General features: G+C 38.7%; 1 protein-coding gene across 5 annotated transcripts in view; it reads right to left on the bottom strand.

Annotated features, from left to right (window-relative positions):
- als2b (alsin Rho guanine nucleotide exchange factor ALS2 b) overlaps window positions 1–17,890 on the bottom strand; it is a 164,527-nt gene that overhangs the window by 19,280 nt on the left and 127,357 nt on the right. For all 5 annotated transcript variants that reach the window (XM_069934315.1, XM_069934314.1, XM_069934318.1 and 2 more), the window contains 5 exons: window positions 11,487–11,598; window positions 6,271–6,348; window positions 5,333–5,466; window positions 3,346–3,510; window positions 2,338–2,455 (listed from right to left, as the gene is read on the bottom strand). In XM_069934315.1, the coding sequence (XP_069790416.1) occupies window positions 2,338–2,455; window positions 3,346–3,510; window positions 5,333–5,466; window positions 6,271–6,348; window positions 11,487–11,598 (607 nt within the window). The remainder of the gene's footprint in view (window positions 1–2,337; window positions 2,456–3,345; window positions 3,511–5,332; window positions 5,467–6,270; window positions 6,349–11,486; window positions 11,599–17,890) is intronic.

Below are 17,890 nucleotides of genomic sequence, written 5' to 3'. Positions count from 1 at the left end.
CAAAAGGCAACAGATGAAGGATCTTGTTGGAGCCGCCTTCTGCCTGGAGTGGAACTTGCTGTTCTAAGAGGGTCATGTGGTTTTGCAGGGGGAGAGAAGGGGGTCATTCTACAGTGGTACAGCCAGCAGAAGCAGTTGGGAGTGGAACAGGACAAGCTTGTGGAAAGCCCCATTTGGAAGACAGCCTGGTCAAAGCCCTTGTGGTTCAGGCAAGAGGACTAGCTGTCTAATGTTTCACTTGGAATAAGAGAAAGAAAAAGGTGACCTGAAAGAAAGAGGTTATCATCTGGAGAAACCTGAAGGGGGCAAGTTTCGTCAGCAAGACACTGGAGTGGCTGATTAAAAAGGAGACATTTGTGGATGTCCTGGAACAACAAACCTCTCTCTGAAAACCAACAAGAACCTTCCTGAGCGGTAACCATTTCCCTTTCAAGCACCAAAGCCTGGTGAACTTTATAAATGTTAAACTCTGCACACAGTATAAGAATTGCCTGCAACCAGTGAACTTGGAGGAATGAGAAGTGAGATTGGACTGTGACCCCAAGGACTTTCTGAACTTACACACACATTCCATTCATGTGCACTTAGAATTAGAAGGGGGTTAAGTTTGGTTAGTTAAGTCACTAGCGACAAGTTAAATTGTGATTATATTTTCATGTTTAAAGATAATTAAAAGAAACTTTTGTTTAGGTAACCATTTGCCTTGGTGAATATCTATTGCTGTTGGGTTTTGGGGTCCTCTGGGCTTGTAACAATCTTCTTTGTGTTCCCGGCATTCACTTTTACAATTTATGGTAGTAAATCAAGCTTACCTTTCTAAAGTTCAAATGGCTAAATTTTACTCTAACATTTCCTTGAAATGAGACAGGTGTAAGACTGAAGAAGGTACTTTCTTACGTTTTGGTCTTGCTCCTCTCTTTCCATTTTTTGGGAAGGTATGTTTTGTACTTTATCTTTAGTTTTCAAAGTGAATCTGATATAATCCTATAACTGCCATTTGTGAATCAACTAAGACAACTGATGAAGGGCTCAAGCCTGAAACATTGATGTATCTTCACCTTTGCTACATAAAGGCACTGTTTGACTTGCTGTGTTTCTCCAGTATTTGTGTTTTTTCACTTAACCACGGTGTCAACAGAATCCTGTATTTTACCTTTGAATTTAACTATGTCTCAATCCCATGTAGTCTCTTTTGCCTCCCTTATTGCTAGGGATTCAATATTGATGAGATAGAAAGATGCTGTCCCTCCTTCACATATTCAATGGCTATCTGATATATGATGGGGGGGGGGAATCACATGTTCTTCTCATGTAACAGCAGATTTAAATTTTCTAAATTTATAGTCTTTTTAAAATTTTTTTTGTAGTTTATAAGATCACTCAGATGTTGTTTTAAGAGTTTGTGGTTTCTTTTTATGGTAGTGAAATTATATGTACTTCCCAGCTAACTTCAGAAGGATAAGGGGGTAGAATAGTATAATATTTACTTTTTTTTTTAAATAAAATGTTTTTCAATTAGCCATATTATAATTGTCTAAGTGTTTATTACTTTTTTTCCTCTATGATTGTTTATGATATTGAGTCTATTCATAATAGTTCTATTTTTCTTATGGATTGTTTTTTTGCTGTATATTCTTTTTCATACATTACCTTGGGTTCTATTTATGTACTATTTCTGTAAAATCCAAAAATATTGAAAAAGAAAAAATATTGGACAGGAAGGGCAAGAAAGATATGGGTAAAGTGTCGGCAAAGTCCCTCAGAGTAAAATCCTCACTGACCTGCCCTGACCCATCTACACTGGCACAATAAAAAGCAGCCAGGTGCTGAATTAAAAGGCTGGGGGAGAAGAAAGGAAAAGACAGGGGTGTGAGGAAAAACAAACCATCCCTCAACAACCATCAACCACCATCCCTCAACAACTTCTCCAGGTACACCATTGAAAGTATCCATGCATTACAGTGTGGAACTGGAATTGCTTTGCGCAAGATCACAAGAAACTGGAGTGTGGTAAATGTGGCTCAGGTCAACACACACACACCTCTACAACTCATGCTGCCTTGGAAAAATATGCAGGAGGTCAGACACCTTGCACAGCGAGAGTAACTAGGTCAACCATTCACATCAGTACTCTTTTCATCAGAACTTAAACAGGTCAATTCTTTCACTCTTCATGGATGCTGCCTGACTTGATGATTATTTCTAACATCTTTTGCTTTATTCAAAAATCTTTTGTTCACTATGGAATGTCTGGGAGGTTAGATTCCATATATTGTGCACATTGATCTTGCATCATTACTGGACAACAAAGGAAAAACAAAAGTGAAGCTTCAATACCTTTATTAAGTATTTCCTGATGGCCTCATACTTATCCATTGTGATGGGGCCAACAATTTGAGGGATAATTTCCAAACTCTCCAGTGTTTGTGCATGGGATCGACTCCGGAAATCTGGGCTAGATGTATGAAAAAGGAAGAATGCAAAACAGACTTCAGAATGTTTTCATGTTAACTAATGAGAAGGCTGCCCAAATAGATGCTGACTGTAAACAAAAAGTGTCCTGGGGAATGTGGGCAATACAATTGAGGTCATTGTTTATGCTGATCATGTTACTTAAATATCATCAAGATTCCCCCTCTCCCACCAACCACCCCCACCCCCCCCACCATGTGACAGGAGAGTGGTATCACATTCAAGTCAGACTAGTAGGGGTAGCAGTTCCCTTTTCCGAAGGATGCTAGTGAATATTTAAGACTCTGTGGCAATCTGGCAGCTCTAGTGTTTATTTTGGAGTTGAGCATCGTCAGCTTGAACGTCATCAAGTTTGTTGAATATGCCAATGCAATTTGCACGGAAGATGCAACATTTTGGACCAGTCTTTCAGCTGCTGAATTGGATTTACACAGCAGTGTTCATATTCTTTCAAACTGCCAAAGCATCTTGGACAAGTAATTCATGAGGCTCAGACCCAAAACATTGCTTCCTGTGTGTGGCTGCTGCATGACCAACAGATTTTCCAGCACATTTCACTATTCCACAGAAGCATTTTGCAGCATCCAAACCATTTCTGAAGTAACTGTGACTGTTCATTGACACTTTAACAGACACAGCAAGGTTCCACATGCAGTGGGGAGCTGGGCACAGGGACAGGATGAGGAGAGCAAAGATACAAGAAGATGGAGAATAAGAGAGATGACTCCAGGAGAAAGGAATAGGGACTCATGTGACAAAGGATGAGGGCACAGGTCAGTTTCACCTTGGAAATCTTTTGCCAACTTCCAAGTTCGAGGCATGCTTTAAATGGTAGTGATCACAAGGACAATTGGTTGCTCTCGCAACACTCACCTGTCCTTGTGCTGCCGTTTGCTTGTGGTCAGGCACACTGCAATATTCTCCCAGGCCCGGAGCACATCACCTTGCCCAGCTGACTCACAACCAAGCTGACTCCAGCACTCCTCAAACACTGCCTTCCATTTCTCGTCAGGGTCGACTGCCAGTTTACCCAGCTTCCTGCAATCACAGATACATAGCACAAATGCAGGAACATTAACAAGACCTCCAGGATGAGAAAGCAACAAAAATACAAGTTCTTGAGCAAGGGGCACAGTTAATAGGACCTGGAATATTATCGAATGGATAAACATCAGTCTCAATAAACAGAGCAAGACTGTTAATCCAGCACACGCAAGACTTGTGTTGCCAGATTAGATGTTACATTCCTGCTCCAGCACATTTTAATTCACTTTTATTACAAATTAGAATAAAATTTCCAGCAAACCAAATTTCAAGGGAGCATGAGAACCAAGGCTCCAGTAAGTGGAATGGAAGTTCTGCAAACATCACAGAGGAGGCAGATGCAGGAATATCAAGATTTCCAAATCGACTAGCAGATTACACTAATACAATGAAAATTTTGCTCCCTGAACACCTTTGGATGTATTTTACTAAATAAGGACTGCTGATCTCAAAAATCACCTTAAAATTTCCGATCACATACTTTTTAAAAAAAAACATATTTTTGTGATTTCCTATCACATTTCATACAAAACCATGAAATGCAACATATCATTGAAAATTTATTTTCTGTATTTGCACTTATTCCCTGCTGATCTTGGTGCATTCAGTGGTGAACATGATGAAAGTTTCCAGGGCAACTGGAATCCATCAATGCTGGCCAACTACTGTTGGACACTGACATGAGAGGCATCAGATGCGGAGTACAAACGAAAATCAGCAGCAAAACATTTTTGGGTCAGTTGAACTAACAGAATGTGTCAGTATCATTATGTGATTAAATGTACTAAATTCAATAAAAGTTAATTTAATGTTTCTCCAACTTCGTACATGATGCAGCAAATCTGAAATTATCTTTGTGTTCAGCTTGAAGTTGTCTATCATAATCCCCAATCTTTTTCAGGAAGCAAACCTTTTGAAAATATTTGTTGTCCAGTGTTATCAAAGTTTTATGGTACAGATTTTGCTTCAGCCCAGTATGGGCTGATCATGTTTCACTGTACTATAAACACAGATGCTGGAGGAACTCAGCAAATCTCAGACCATTCCTAGGAAGTCAAGAAATATAACTGATATTTTGGGCTTGAGCCCTTCAAGGTATGAGTAAAAAGCAGCCAGGTGCTGAATTAAAAGGCTGGGGGAGAAGAAAGGAAAAGACAGGGGTGTGAGGAAAAACAAACCAACAGAAAAGAGAACAGGAGAGGCAGGGTGAGAACTGATTGGGGGAGGGAGTGGCTCTGTGAATGCAGAGCTGGAGTAAAGGAGACAGAGGGAAAGAAAGAGACAGAGCTGGAAGAAAGGAGAGATAGGGATATAGGTAGGATTTACAGAAGCCAGACAAGTTGATGTTAATGCCATCTGACTGGAGGGTGCCCGAAGTACAAGGTGTTTTTTGTTCCTCCAGTTTATGGGTGGTCTCAGTTTGATAGCACAGAAGAACATGGACAGACATGTCGACATGGGATACGACACTGAATTGAAATGGGTTGTCACTGGGAGATCTCTGCATTATCACAGTGGACAGAGCGAAGGTGCACAAGGAAGCGATTTCCCGGTCTCTCTGATTTAGAGAAGGCCACATTGGTTGGACCGGATGTAGTAGATGACCCATGCAGATTCACAAATTAAGTGTCCCTTCACTTGGAAGGATTGTTTGGGCCCCTGAATGGAGGTGAAGGAGGTGGTGTGGGCACAAGTGTAGCATTTCTTGTGGTCAAAGGGCTAGATACCAAGAGGACGATTGGTGGGAAAAATGACATCATGTTGGAAGTGGAGGCTAATGGGGTAGTAGCTGAGGACAAAGGGAAATATCACTTACAACACACGGGCCTTCTCGGCATCACTGTCATACAAATTAGATTTGAAGTATGTCCCGGCAACTTTAATCCCCGCTCCCCACTCTCCATTGAAAGTTCCTTCCAAGTAGTCACCATTTGCCATGGTCAGAATTCCCTGTCAATAAAAAGAACACCATTTTCAGGACTCAATGCGTCACACTTATTTGCAAGTAATTAAAGATTTTCTGATGCAAAGCATAATCTAATGCACCTTGTGAAAATGAAAATTGGGGAAAAAATAATGTGGAGTTGGCAAGGCTCCATGAATTGTGGTTGTCAATGGAGGATTCTTCCCTGGCTTCCTGGCCAGTGTTCATTTCCCCAATTGAATTCACTTAGACAGCATTTCTGGTCTTCAGCTCATCATGGTTTGTGGGATATTGCTGTGTGCAAGGCAGTTCTGCTTACATGAAGTTGACCTGCATTTGGCAGTCAAGTGTTTTGGAATAATCCAAGCTTGTAAAATCATTTACTTTTCTTTCTTTCCCACTCATTCAAGCACGGTGAAATGTTGTGGCTCAACACTCTCCAAGACAAGAGAATTGGCAAACTATCTGATGGAGACTGTGGACTTTACCCAATTTGTCTGCAAGTTTATATTTGTAATGCAATAAATATGCAAATCACCAACAAAAACCAGAATAAAAGTTAACAGAATCAAAGCTCTGGGGCCCCCACACACAGCCAGATTAATGTGAGGTTGAGAACATCACTCAGCCATTCATGCCCTCAAGCTTGTTGCTACAATTGTTGAAATCTGCATTCTTCTACGTAATCCAAGTCATGAACATCATAGAACATTATTAATCACTGCTTTCTAGTTTGACTTCACTGTATTACCCTTCATTACTGCTCAGTCTGTAGCCCCATTAAAAATACCGACTCCTTTACATTTGCACTCATTGGTTGATGATTTTACCTTTCCATTTAAGATCCAGTCATCAGAGAACTCTCCTTCAAAGCTAGTGTCATCCTCAGAGAGCAGGATACCATTACCCTGAAGGTAAAGTAAGCATTCAACTATTGGTTAGCACTGGTTTAAAAAAAACAAATAAACCAAGAGATTCCCAATAGAATTGTACAACACAATAGCAGTCCCTTCCAGTCCATGATGCCCATCTACTATTAAATATTTGTATATTTGTTGTTCAATTGCCTTATATCTGTAATAAATGTACCATCCTCCACCACCACTTCTGGCAGCTTGTCCAGATATTCACTACCTTGGGCATGGGAAAGCTTACCCCCCGATCTCCTTTAGATTTCACCCTTCTTAAACATGTGCCCTTCTAGCTCTAATCTCCCTGCCCTGAGGGAAAAATACCATTTATCTATGCCCTGCAAAACATTGTAAACCTTGACTTGGAATGATGAACCCCAAAAGAATATGGTCAGATGACTAGAGAATACAAAGTTTCCAAGGGGCATAGTATGGCACAGATGTAACTGCACAGCAGCCAAAAAATGGAGGCAGTTGGGAGTATGAGCCTGGCCTCTGCTGAGTCATATGAGCAGGTGTGGTTTTGATCACAACTCCTGCAGATCTGGGGTGTAAGGATGCATTATGTATTATTAACAATGTATACCTTTGATGGGGGGTTTCTACTTTTTTCTTTATTAATACACCTGAATATAATAATTATACTATGAAATATATTGTTAGCATTTTAAATGAGAGAGGAGTGGAGGTGGAAAGATGGATGATTAGTAGATTTTATGATAGATTAGATGGCTGATAAATTTTATTTTATTAGTATTAATATTAGCAGGATACAAAAATCAAATAAAGTGGAAAAAATTATTAGTATATGAAAAAAATTAAAGCAGACATTGCTTTTTTAAATAAAAAACAATAAACACATTTGAAAGAAAAAACATGAAAAATTAAAAAGAGAGTGGGTACGGTCTGTAGTAGCATCATGATTTAACTCTTAAGGCTGGAGGTACAGCAATATTGATAAATTAAAAAAATTACCAGTTAAAATACTAGATACTAGTATAGATGTAACTGGAAGATACATTATGGTAAATTGTCAGATCTATTTGGAACAATGAACCCTAATGAATGTATATGCACCAAATGCAGATGATGGTAAATTTATGCAAGATGTTTTTATGCATTTATCAAATGCTAAGGAGAAAGTTAAACTAGGTGGAGATTTTAATTTTGGTTTAGACCCTAAAGAGATGAAAAATAAAGTGGCAAAAATGTTAATAGAATTAATGTAAGATATGGACCTAGTGGATACTTGGAGAAAAATTCACCCAAATAAAATGGATTATTCCTTCTATTCTTTTCGATATAAAACATATTCACGAATAGATCAGTTTCTAACTTCCACACAATTTCAACAGAGTACAAAAGGTGGAGTATCAAGTGCGAGTTTATCAGATCATTCACCTTTAATTTTGTCAATTTTGTTGGAGAAAGAGCAAAAGATAGGTTATAGATGGAGGCTAAATACAATTTTATTGAAGAAAAAAGATTTGTGATTATATGAGGCAAAAGATAATTTTTTTCTTGAAACCAATATTGAGTTACAATTAAGTTTACATTATGGGACTGTATGAAGACATATTTAAGAGGTCAAATTACAAGATGCACTTCTAAAATAAAGAAAGAATCTGAAAGAAGTAGATCAGCTTGATAAAGAAATAATGAAATTGGAGAAGGAAATTCAAGTGCAAAAATATGAGAAGAGAAAATTGCTAGAGTCAAAGAAATTAAGATTTAATACAGAGTTAGAAAGTGCAGAGAAATAGAAAGAGATTGAGACAAAAATATTATGAGTTGAGTGAAAGGGCTATGGCAATTAAATATTGAACAAATTTCTAGAACAATAACTGCAACTAAGAAACCTAAAGGTCAGGTTACTTATAAAACACAGGAAAAATGATAATTTTAAGGAATTTTATGCTAAATTTTATAATTCAGAATCTATGAAAGATAATAATAAAAAATAAAATTTGCTAAAGGAAGATGAAAAGTTAAGGTTGTCTGAAATTTTTTCTGAAACACAAGTTTGAGACCTTAATGTCTTTTACCAAATAAAAAGGCATCGGATGAAGATGGTTTTCCACCAGAATTTTATAGAGCTTAATGAGTTATTAACACTTGTATTAATGGAGGTATTAGACCAAATGAAAAAGGTACATGATCTTCCAGAATCATTTAAAACAGCATTAATAACAATGATTCTGAAGAAAGGGAAAGGTTGTTTACAATATCTTCATATTGACCTGTATTATTGAATACAGATAATATTTTATATCAATATAACTAGCTATTACCTAGTTATCCTTCATAAACTTTTGATCCTCCTCATTAGGTGCATATATATTGAGCAAATTAGTTGAAATTTTGCAAAAATTAATAATATGGATCAAATAAATTTTATTAAAAATAGAAGAGCAACAGACAATATTGTTAAATTTTTAAGTTTGATAAATACAGCACAAAATAGAAAGATCCCAACAATGGCAGCAGCATTAGATGCAGAGAAAGCATTTAATAGATTGGAATGGGAATTTTTATTTCAAACACATTTTTTGAAAGGGGGGGGGAGAAGAGGGAGGAAGGAAAGAAAGAAATATATAAATCCATTCTTGCCACCCTCATTAAGTAAAATTTCAAACTTATATCATCTAGGTAATTGTAAATTACATCCAAAATTATCCAACATTAAGGTTTTGATTTGATAAGAAAAAGTATTCGAAGATATCATATTTCTTCAATTCTTTGAAAAAATATCCTGCTTCATAACAATCTTGCACCAATTTAATATCCTTTTGATCCAATAACTTTAAAAGTTGATTATTAAGTGGAAAAGAAATGAATAAAATTAGTGAATTTATCCTAGAGCAAATTTTGTATAAATTGAATAGTGAGCTGTTCAAAGGAACTAAGGAGACATTAGTTTCAAAACATTTATTAAAAATATGGAATGGAATTCATATTGAGAGAAGAATTAAAATCTATCAATTATCAAAAATGTTTTTTTAATAATTTTTTATTTTTCACACTATGAACCATATCAACCAAAATATGTACAAGCATTTCTCATTAAATTTACACAGTGGTCTTTTCTCCCCTTTTTTCCCCCCATTTCCCTCTCTCCCCTTTAACCACCCCCCTCCAAAACCCATAAATATTTAACATATACAATCATAAAACAATATTTTCACAAAAGAAAATAAACAAGAAAAATGCGTCATCTATTTATTACACACTGAATCTAGTCATTTTGTCTTCTTATCATTTTCATTCTCATTTTAGGTGGTGGAGGTCCTAGGCAAGCGCTCTCTGATATGTTCCATGTGTGGTTCCCAAATTTGCTGAGACATTGTGACTTTATTTTTTTTAATTATGTTATTGTTTCCAATGGAACACTTTTATTCATTTTCATTTCCTGCATTGATTTAACCATAAATTTGGCTACTTTATTTTTTTTACTCATCTTTTGTCCAGTTTTATCCAACATTGGGTCCAAATTAAGGTTAAAATCCCCTCCTATCAATACATTTCCTTGTGTGTCTGTAACTTCAAAAAAAATCCTTCATGAACTTTTGATCCTCCTCATTAGGTGCATATATATTGAGCAAATTCCAAAATTCTGAGTATATCTGACACTTTATCATTGCATACCTCCCTGCCGGATCTATTATTTCCTCCTCTATTTTGATTGGTACATTTTTGTTAACTAGTATGGCTACACCTCTAGCTTTTGAGTTATAGGATGCCGTTGTTATGTGTCCTAGCCAGTCTCTCTTTAGTTTGTTATGTTCCGCTTCAGTTGGATGCATTTCCTGCACAAATGCTATATCTATTTTTTCCTTCTTCAATAAATTTAGTAGCCTCTTCCTTTTAATTTGGTTATGTATTCCATTAATGTTTATAGTCATATAGTTCAACATGGCCATCTTGTATCTTGCATACACCTCTTCGCCACCTCCATCCCCCTCTTCATCTCTTAGTTTTCTCTTATTACACTTAATGTATGACAACACATTTAAGACATAAGGTACTCCCACAGTTCCCACTTCCACTAATACCTTAACCCCAAAAGTTCCCCCCTCTCTGAGTTGCCCCTTATCCCTTGCCTGGCAACCACAACTCCCCTTTTCATTTGGATTGCGATCTTGTTCGCAGCGTCAACTGATTTTCCAGTGACGGTTATTTCCCCTCTACCTCGCCCTCTCCAGAAAACATTTTTTTTATAAAAACAAAGCTCTCTTCTTTTTCCCCCTTACTCCCTTCCTTCCCTTTTCCCTCTTTAGTTCTTTACATATACATTGTTTTTACATCTTTATATATACTTTATTGCCGTTCTTCATTCTTGTTAATCTCTTCTGTCCTGCAAACGTTCTGCGAATTCTTGTGCTTTCTCTGGATCAAAGAACAGTCTGTTTTTCTCCCTGGGTATAAATATTTTAAGCACTGCTGGATGTCTTAATATGAATTTGTAACCTTTTTCCCATAAAGTTGATTTTGCTGTATTAAACTCCTTCCTCCTCTAAGAGTTCAAAATTTATTTTTTTGACCCTTGTATTCCAATGGTTTATTATCTTCTCTAATTTTATTCCTTGCCCGTTCCAGTATATTATCTCTTGTCATTTATCTCAAAAATTTTTACTAAGATGGATCTTGGTCTTTGATGTGTGTGTGGTTTCGGAGCTAATTTCCATTTCCTTCTGCATTTCTGTCATTCCCAGGACTTTATGGATCTATCCTTTTATAAATTCCTCTGTGCCTTCTTCACCCTCCTTCAGGCCCACTATTTTTATGTTGTTTCGCCTACTATAATTTGGATGTGGACTCTGTCGCGGTTGCGTCAGTTTTCATTTGATGAATCTCAGATGCAGGAGAAAGTGAGTGAGAGTGTCAGGATAACCCCTGTGGCAGTGAGCCAATTAGAAGGTCAGAGGAGTGTAGCTGGGTGGTGTTTGGGGAGTTGTTGTGTCTAGTGAATAATAAAAGAAATTGGAACTTCATGGTGTGTGCTGAAAGAAAGTATATTCATTATTTGTTTGTAAGTTGTGGTAAATCAGTGTCATTATAGATTCAAAAGGAGTGATTTGGAGTTGGTAGCTTTAACAGCATGGTTTTCAATCCAAGTGACACAAACAATTACCTACCATCATTTTGTTATTGCAGAAGGTACCCTCAAAGTAGAGGCCAAACTGCGTAACGACAACTCCATTGCCATGGCGAGCATCATCCAACCACATGCCCATATACTTCTCACCTCTGTAATAAAGGGGAAAAAAAAAACTTATTTGTTAATAGAGATCAAGGTTGAGGCAACTTTCCAAAATGAATTCAATAGAAGAACATAACAGATTTGTTTACATATGAAAGAGTAAGATAATTGTACCCATGGCCAAGGAAGTGGAAAAGATCCAAATAGTGAAAATCAAGTAAACAGACTGAGAGGAGAAGGCAGCACATGGAGAGGAAGGACAAGCAAAGGTAGATACAATTAAATTTTCTGTTGCATCCAGATCTTCCTCTGGTGCCAACATGTCAAAAAAGTTCATGATACTGAGCAGTCTCTCACAACACAAGAAACAATATCAAAAATCAGATTTATACTTTGTGCAAAGATGCATTCGCATGCCCAGAGCACCAATTACATACTTAGTCCCCTGTTCTACTCATTTTACACCTATGACTGTGGGGCTCAGTACGAACATAACATCAATGACAAATTTGCTGATGATGCATGTAAAAAGGGGAGACTATTCAGCATATAGAAGGGAGATTGAAAACTTGGCTGAATGATGCACCAACAATAACCTCACATTCAATGCCTCCAAAACCAAGGAGCTGATTGTTAACTTCAGGAAGGGAAAACCAGAGGTGAACAATCTAGTGATCATGGCGGGGGAGGGGGAGAAAATCACAGCTGGAGGGGGTGAGTAAATTTAACTGCTTGGGAGTCACTATTTCAGAGAAACTTTCTTGGACACGTGAATGTTATCATGAAGAAAACACTTCAGCACCTGCACTTCCTCAGGAATTTGCAAAGGTTCAGTATGACATTGAAAACTTTGGCACACTTCCACAGATGTGTGGTGTAAACTATGCCGAATGGCTGAATCACAGCCCAGTAATAGGGGCGCCGATAGCTCTGAGCAGAAAACCTTATGAAAGATAGTGGACCCTGTCCAGTACATCACGAACAAACTTTCCCACCGTACAGAGAAAATCTACATGGAATGCTGCTGGAGACCAGCAGCAATCAAGAATTCACACCACCATGCTGTTCTTGCTGCTGCCATCAGGAAAGAAGTAAAGATGCCATAAGACTTGTACACCAGGTTCAGGAACAGTTGCTACCTCTCCACCATTAGATTCCCAAACAACACAGAGATTCATTTATGGATTCTTAATTTGACTGGTTATTTTTTTCTTCTGTATTTCAGTTTGTTTACTTTTTTTAAATAAATAAATACACATCTTTTCTGGAGTACAGTTTTTTCACTACTAAAAGTAGAAATTCTGCCTGGCCCGCAGAATGTGATGTCGTGTATGTACACTGACAATAAATCTGAACTTTGACTTTGTTCTTCCAAATCATGGTAATTATCCATAATGAAACAGTGATTCAGGGATTCTGCTGAGAAATACAATGGTCTTTCATATTTATTGTCAACCCAACCGTAAATAAATACAACTTAACATGGGAGAATTTTCATTGGTGCTTCATAAATCTGAACTTGCTGAAATAAGTGAGCCAAAGGAAAATTGTGACAGGCAAATTAAAGTTCAGCTCAAAAATGTCAAGGTACAATGCACAAACATGCTGAAGAAACTCAGGTCAGGCAACATCCATAGAAGTAAAGAGTAACCAACAGTAATAGATCATTGTTCCTGTGATGGATCAATAGCAACTGCTGGGTGCCTGGTTAAACAAGCTTGGCAGCCTGTCAAGCATGCCAATAGTTTCATGCTTTACATGCCACTATATGAACAAGTTGAAGGAAGCACTTGGCTATTAATAATTGTTCCACCACTCAACTGCTTTCATCCCTGCCCCAAAACCATATCTACCATTATTTGTCTAACATGCTCTATGACAGAGCACCCAGAATTCCAAAGATCTAATATTTGAAGGTAGGCTCTTTTCAGCTTTTTTGGATGACCAGCTCCCTTGAGATGATGATCCCAAGTTTGAAGTAATCCTGCCAAGGGAAACACCAATTTGATCTCTTCTTGTCAAATCCTTTCAGATTTTAAGTTTTGATGAGATCCTCTTTCATTTCAAATGCAAATTTCCTTAGACTGGATTGTGAAAAAATTGTCTACTGGCCTTTAATATTTAAAACTCTGTTAGCTGCTTGCAATTTTGGTTTTTAATCTAATTCCACATTTGTCCAAGTTTCCTTTTACAATTCAAACTGCCAGTCAAATTAGTTCCAGCTTTGATTCTTCAAGTGTATTCTCTTTGCAGGGTAGTCAATATATTTGATCAAATTTCCCATCCACTCCACCTTTTATTCTTCCTTGTTCTATTGGAATGCATTGCACCAAGTATCTCAAGTCCCTTCAACACTCCTGTTTGAGCTAGTACTATCAGTGGCTCATTTGTCAGCCAGTTTTATAGTGTAAAATTCCATTAATCCAACATGCTGAGTCTTTATGGTGGCAGATCAGCAGGATTTTCTAGAGTATTAGATGCCAACACTTTCAGTGGGAGACATTTCACAGTAGAATAACAGGTTTTCCTAGTAAAACCTGAAAGTTTCAAAGGCGTGCAGAATTAGTCTTCATTCCATTTAGGACATCTACAAGAGGTGATGTCTCAAGAAGGCAGCCTCAATCATCCAGGACCTGCACCACCCAGGCTATGCTCTCTTCTCACTACCATCAGGAAGGAGGTACAGGAGCCTGAAGACGAACACTTACTAATACAAAAAAAGCTCCTTCCCATGCGCTATCAGATTTTTGAACGCACAATGAACCATAGATTAGACTTCACTTTTTCGCCAATCTATTTATTTATTTATTTATTTGTTTATGTGATTCATAGCCATTTTTGCTCCTGTGATGTTACTGCAAAACATCAATCTTGGGGACATGTTCATGACAATAAATTCTGGATTCTGAGACCAGGGTTTCAATGAGTTACGAAGGAACAGCAGAGACCTTCCCACTCGTTTACCATTGACTTTGGCTCACTCCCATGGCCAGCCTATTTAAATTCTACCTCAATCTAATGTCCTGATTATATAACTGATGAGAAGAATTTAACTAATTTGGTCTCAGCCCACTCCAACTTCATCTTACCAAGATCCATATTATCCCAGTCCATATGCACCAAGCAGCTAAAACCCACTTTGCCTTTTGTACCATCTAAATTTTATTTTGATATTCCACATGTACAAGATGCACCAAAGAAAATCTAGAGATCACTACCTTTTGACATCACAGAAGCTCAGTATTTTTGAGCATTGTCAGAACTACTTTTTGGGAGATGTGCAATTTAGTACCACAAATTATTTTCCCACCCGGGTCGCCAACATTACCCTTCCAGGTTAGTGTCTCATTATCTTTTTTAAAATTTTTTTTGATTTAGCCAACCTCCTATTTATCTTCTTTAGAATCTCAGCTCTTTTCCTTCCTTAAACATTGATTCAACATCATCCTTAATGCTTCTTCTCTCTGCAAAAGTTGCTTCCACTGTTTAGTCATATATTTAATCCTAGCATCCATCTATCCCTGATTAATTAATTACTTATTTTGTACTGTAGTTACTAACTCCCCATCACCCACTCTTAGGCTGCAGATATGCTTGCAGTGGAGTTAAGGGCAACGTGTTAATAAGTGGAGCTGAGACCACAGTCAGATCAGTTGATGGGCCAGTTGGCCTACTCCTGTACCTGTTCCTAATGTTCTTGTATTCAAATTCAGACTTCAGACATACTCACTGGAATTAGTTTTGAAAACTAGTTTGTGATAGTCAAACTACTGAAAAATTCTTCATCACTTCCAAAGATGTCTGACTCGATTACACTCCCCAAATTTTTTTGCTGTGGTGTTGTCACCACAGAGAAAGCAAGACCCAGAAAACTGTCAGAACTGCTCAAGATCAAAATGCAAGGAACTGTGAGGCACTTCCTGTTGGTAATGTCTCAGAATTCAAATGGATCACATAGATCATACTGCTTACTTACAACTCCTATTTCACCTTTTTTTCTCATTTTCTACTGTTTATTGTTTTGATTATTCTAAATCTCCTTCAATCAATTTGCTCCATATTTCTTCAAATAGTTTAGCCCTCTTTCCATGTACGGAGCACTGCAACTTTTTTACAATACCCTCAAGCCAAAACAAATGAGCAAGAAAATGAAACTAGTTGATGCCTCATCAAGGGAGATACTTGCAATCTGTCTCAGCTTTCAAAGTTTTTCCAAAACAGGATAATACATCAGTAGCCCAGGTACAATTGATTAACATAAATCAAACTTCCTCTAAAAACAGCAGACTAACCCCAAAAAAATCCATTTAAAATTACCCAATGTGTACAATTCACACTCTCACCAAGTCCTAACTTTAAATTCAAAGTCATCGCTCTGCATTTCATTTCTCTCTGCACCTATTTGAGAGAGTTCTTGCACAGATGGACTAACCTTTCTTAACTTGGAATCAGCTAGATTTCAAGAATACACCCACACACCCCTACACACCCACACACCCCTACACACCCACACACCCCTACACACCCACACACCCCTACACACCCACACACCCCTACACACCCACACACCCCTACACACCCACACACCCCTACACACCCACACACCCCTACACACCCACACACCCCTACACACCCACACACCCCTACACACCCACACACCCCTACACACCCCTACACCCCCACACACCCCTACACACCCACACACCCCTACACACCCACACACCCCTACACACCCCTACACACCCCTACACACCCCCACACCCCTACACACCCCCACACCCCTACACACCCCCACACCCCTACACACCCCCACACCCCTACACACCCACACACCCCTACACACCCACACACCCCTACACACCCACACACCCCTACACACCCACACACCCCTATACACCCACACACCCCTATACACCCACACACCCCTATACACCCACACACCCCTATACACCCACACACCCCTATACACCCACACACCCCTATACACCCACACACCCCTTTACATATTTTCTTTTCTTTGGCTTGGCTTCGCGGACGAAGATTTATGGAGGGGTAATGTCCACGTCAGCTGCAGGCTCGTTTGTGGCTGACAAGTCTGATGCGGGACAGGCAGACACGGTTGCAGCGGTTGCAAGGGAAAATTGGTGAGTTGGGGTTGGGTTTTTCCTCCTTTGTCTTTTGTCAGTGAGGTGGGCTCTGCGGTCTTCTTCAAAGGAGGTCGCTGCCCGCCAAACTGTGAGGCGATATCAGCCCACTGGCGGTGGTCAATGTGGCAGGCACCAAGAGATTTCTTTAGGCAGTCCTTGTTCCTCTTCTTTGGTGCACCTCTGTCTCAGTGGCCAGTGGAGAGCTCGCCATATAACATGATCTTGGGAAGGCGATGGTCCTCCATTCTGGAGAGGTGACCTACCCAGCGAAGTTGGCTCTTCAGCAGCGTGGATTCGATGCTGTCGGTCTCTGCCATCTCGAGTACTTCGATATTTGTGATGAAGTCGCTCCAATGACTGTTGAGGATGGAGCACAGACAACACTGGTGGAAGCGTTCTAGGAGTCGTAGGTGATGCCGGTAGAAGACCCATGATTCGAAGCCGAACAGGAGTGTGGGTATGACAATGGCTCTGTATACGCTAATCTTTGTGAGGTTTTTCAGTTGGTTGTTTTTCCAGACTCTTTTGTGTAGTCTTCCAAAGGCGCTATTTGCCTTGGCGAGTCTGTTGTCTATCTCGATGTCGATCTTTGCATCCGATGAAATGGTGCAGCCGAGATAGGTAAACTGGTTGACCATTTTGAGTTTTGTGTGCCCGATGGAGATGTGGGGGGGATGGTAGTCATGGTGGGGAGCTGGCTGATGGAGGACATATATATATATTATATATACACACACATATACACACACATATACATATATATACACACACAGACAGTATCCTTTGAAGATACTCAAGAAGTTACTGGATGTAGGCTGGTGAGATCAATTCAAGTGATGCTTCATGAAGAGGCCATAATGTTGTGTCAACCATTCTTGGGCAAAGTTGGGCAGAGGTTCTTTCTAGTTCCCAGCTGATCCTAAATTCACTACAAATTTCAAATATATAAATAAACATTCAAAATAAGTCTGATCATCATACACTTTCTGATGATTTGATATCAATATGCTCACACAGAAAAAAATTAATCTTGCCTGTACTGATTATCACAGTTCATGGACCCTGGTACCTCATGGCAGTCTACAATGCAAACTCGTGTGGATATTCACATTATCTCATTACAAACAAAGATTTAACATTTGATCATTCTGTTCTAAATTCAGAAACCTGCTGCTCAGGAGAACAGGTTGAC

Source organism: Narcine bancroftii, chromosome 4 (genome assembly GCF_036971445.1).
Source record: "Narcine bancroftii isolate sNarBan1 chromosome 4, sNarBan1.hap1, whole genome shotgun sequence".
NCBI classification, from domain to species: domain Eukaryota; kingdom Metazoa; phylum Chordata; class Chondrichthyes; order Torpediniformes; family Narcinidae; genus Narcine; species Narcine bancroftii.
This window is presented reverse-complemented; position numbering and strand designations above follow the sequence as displayed.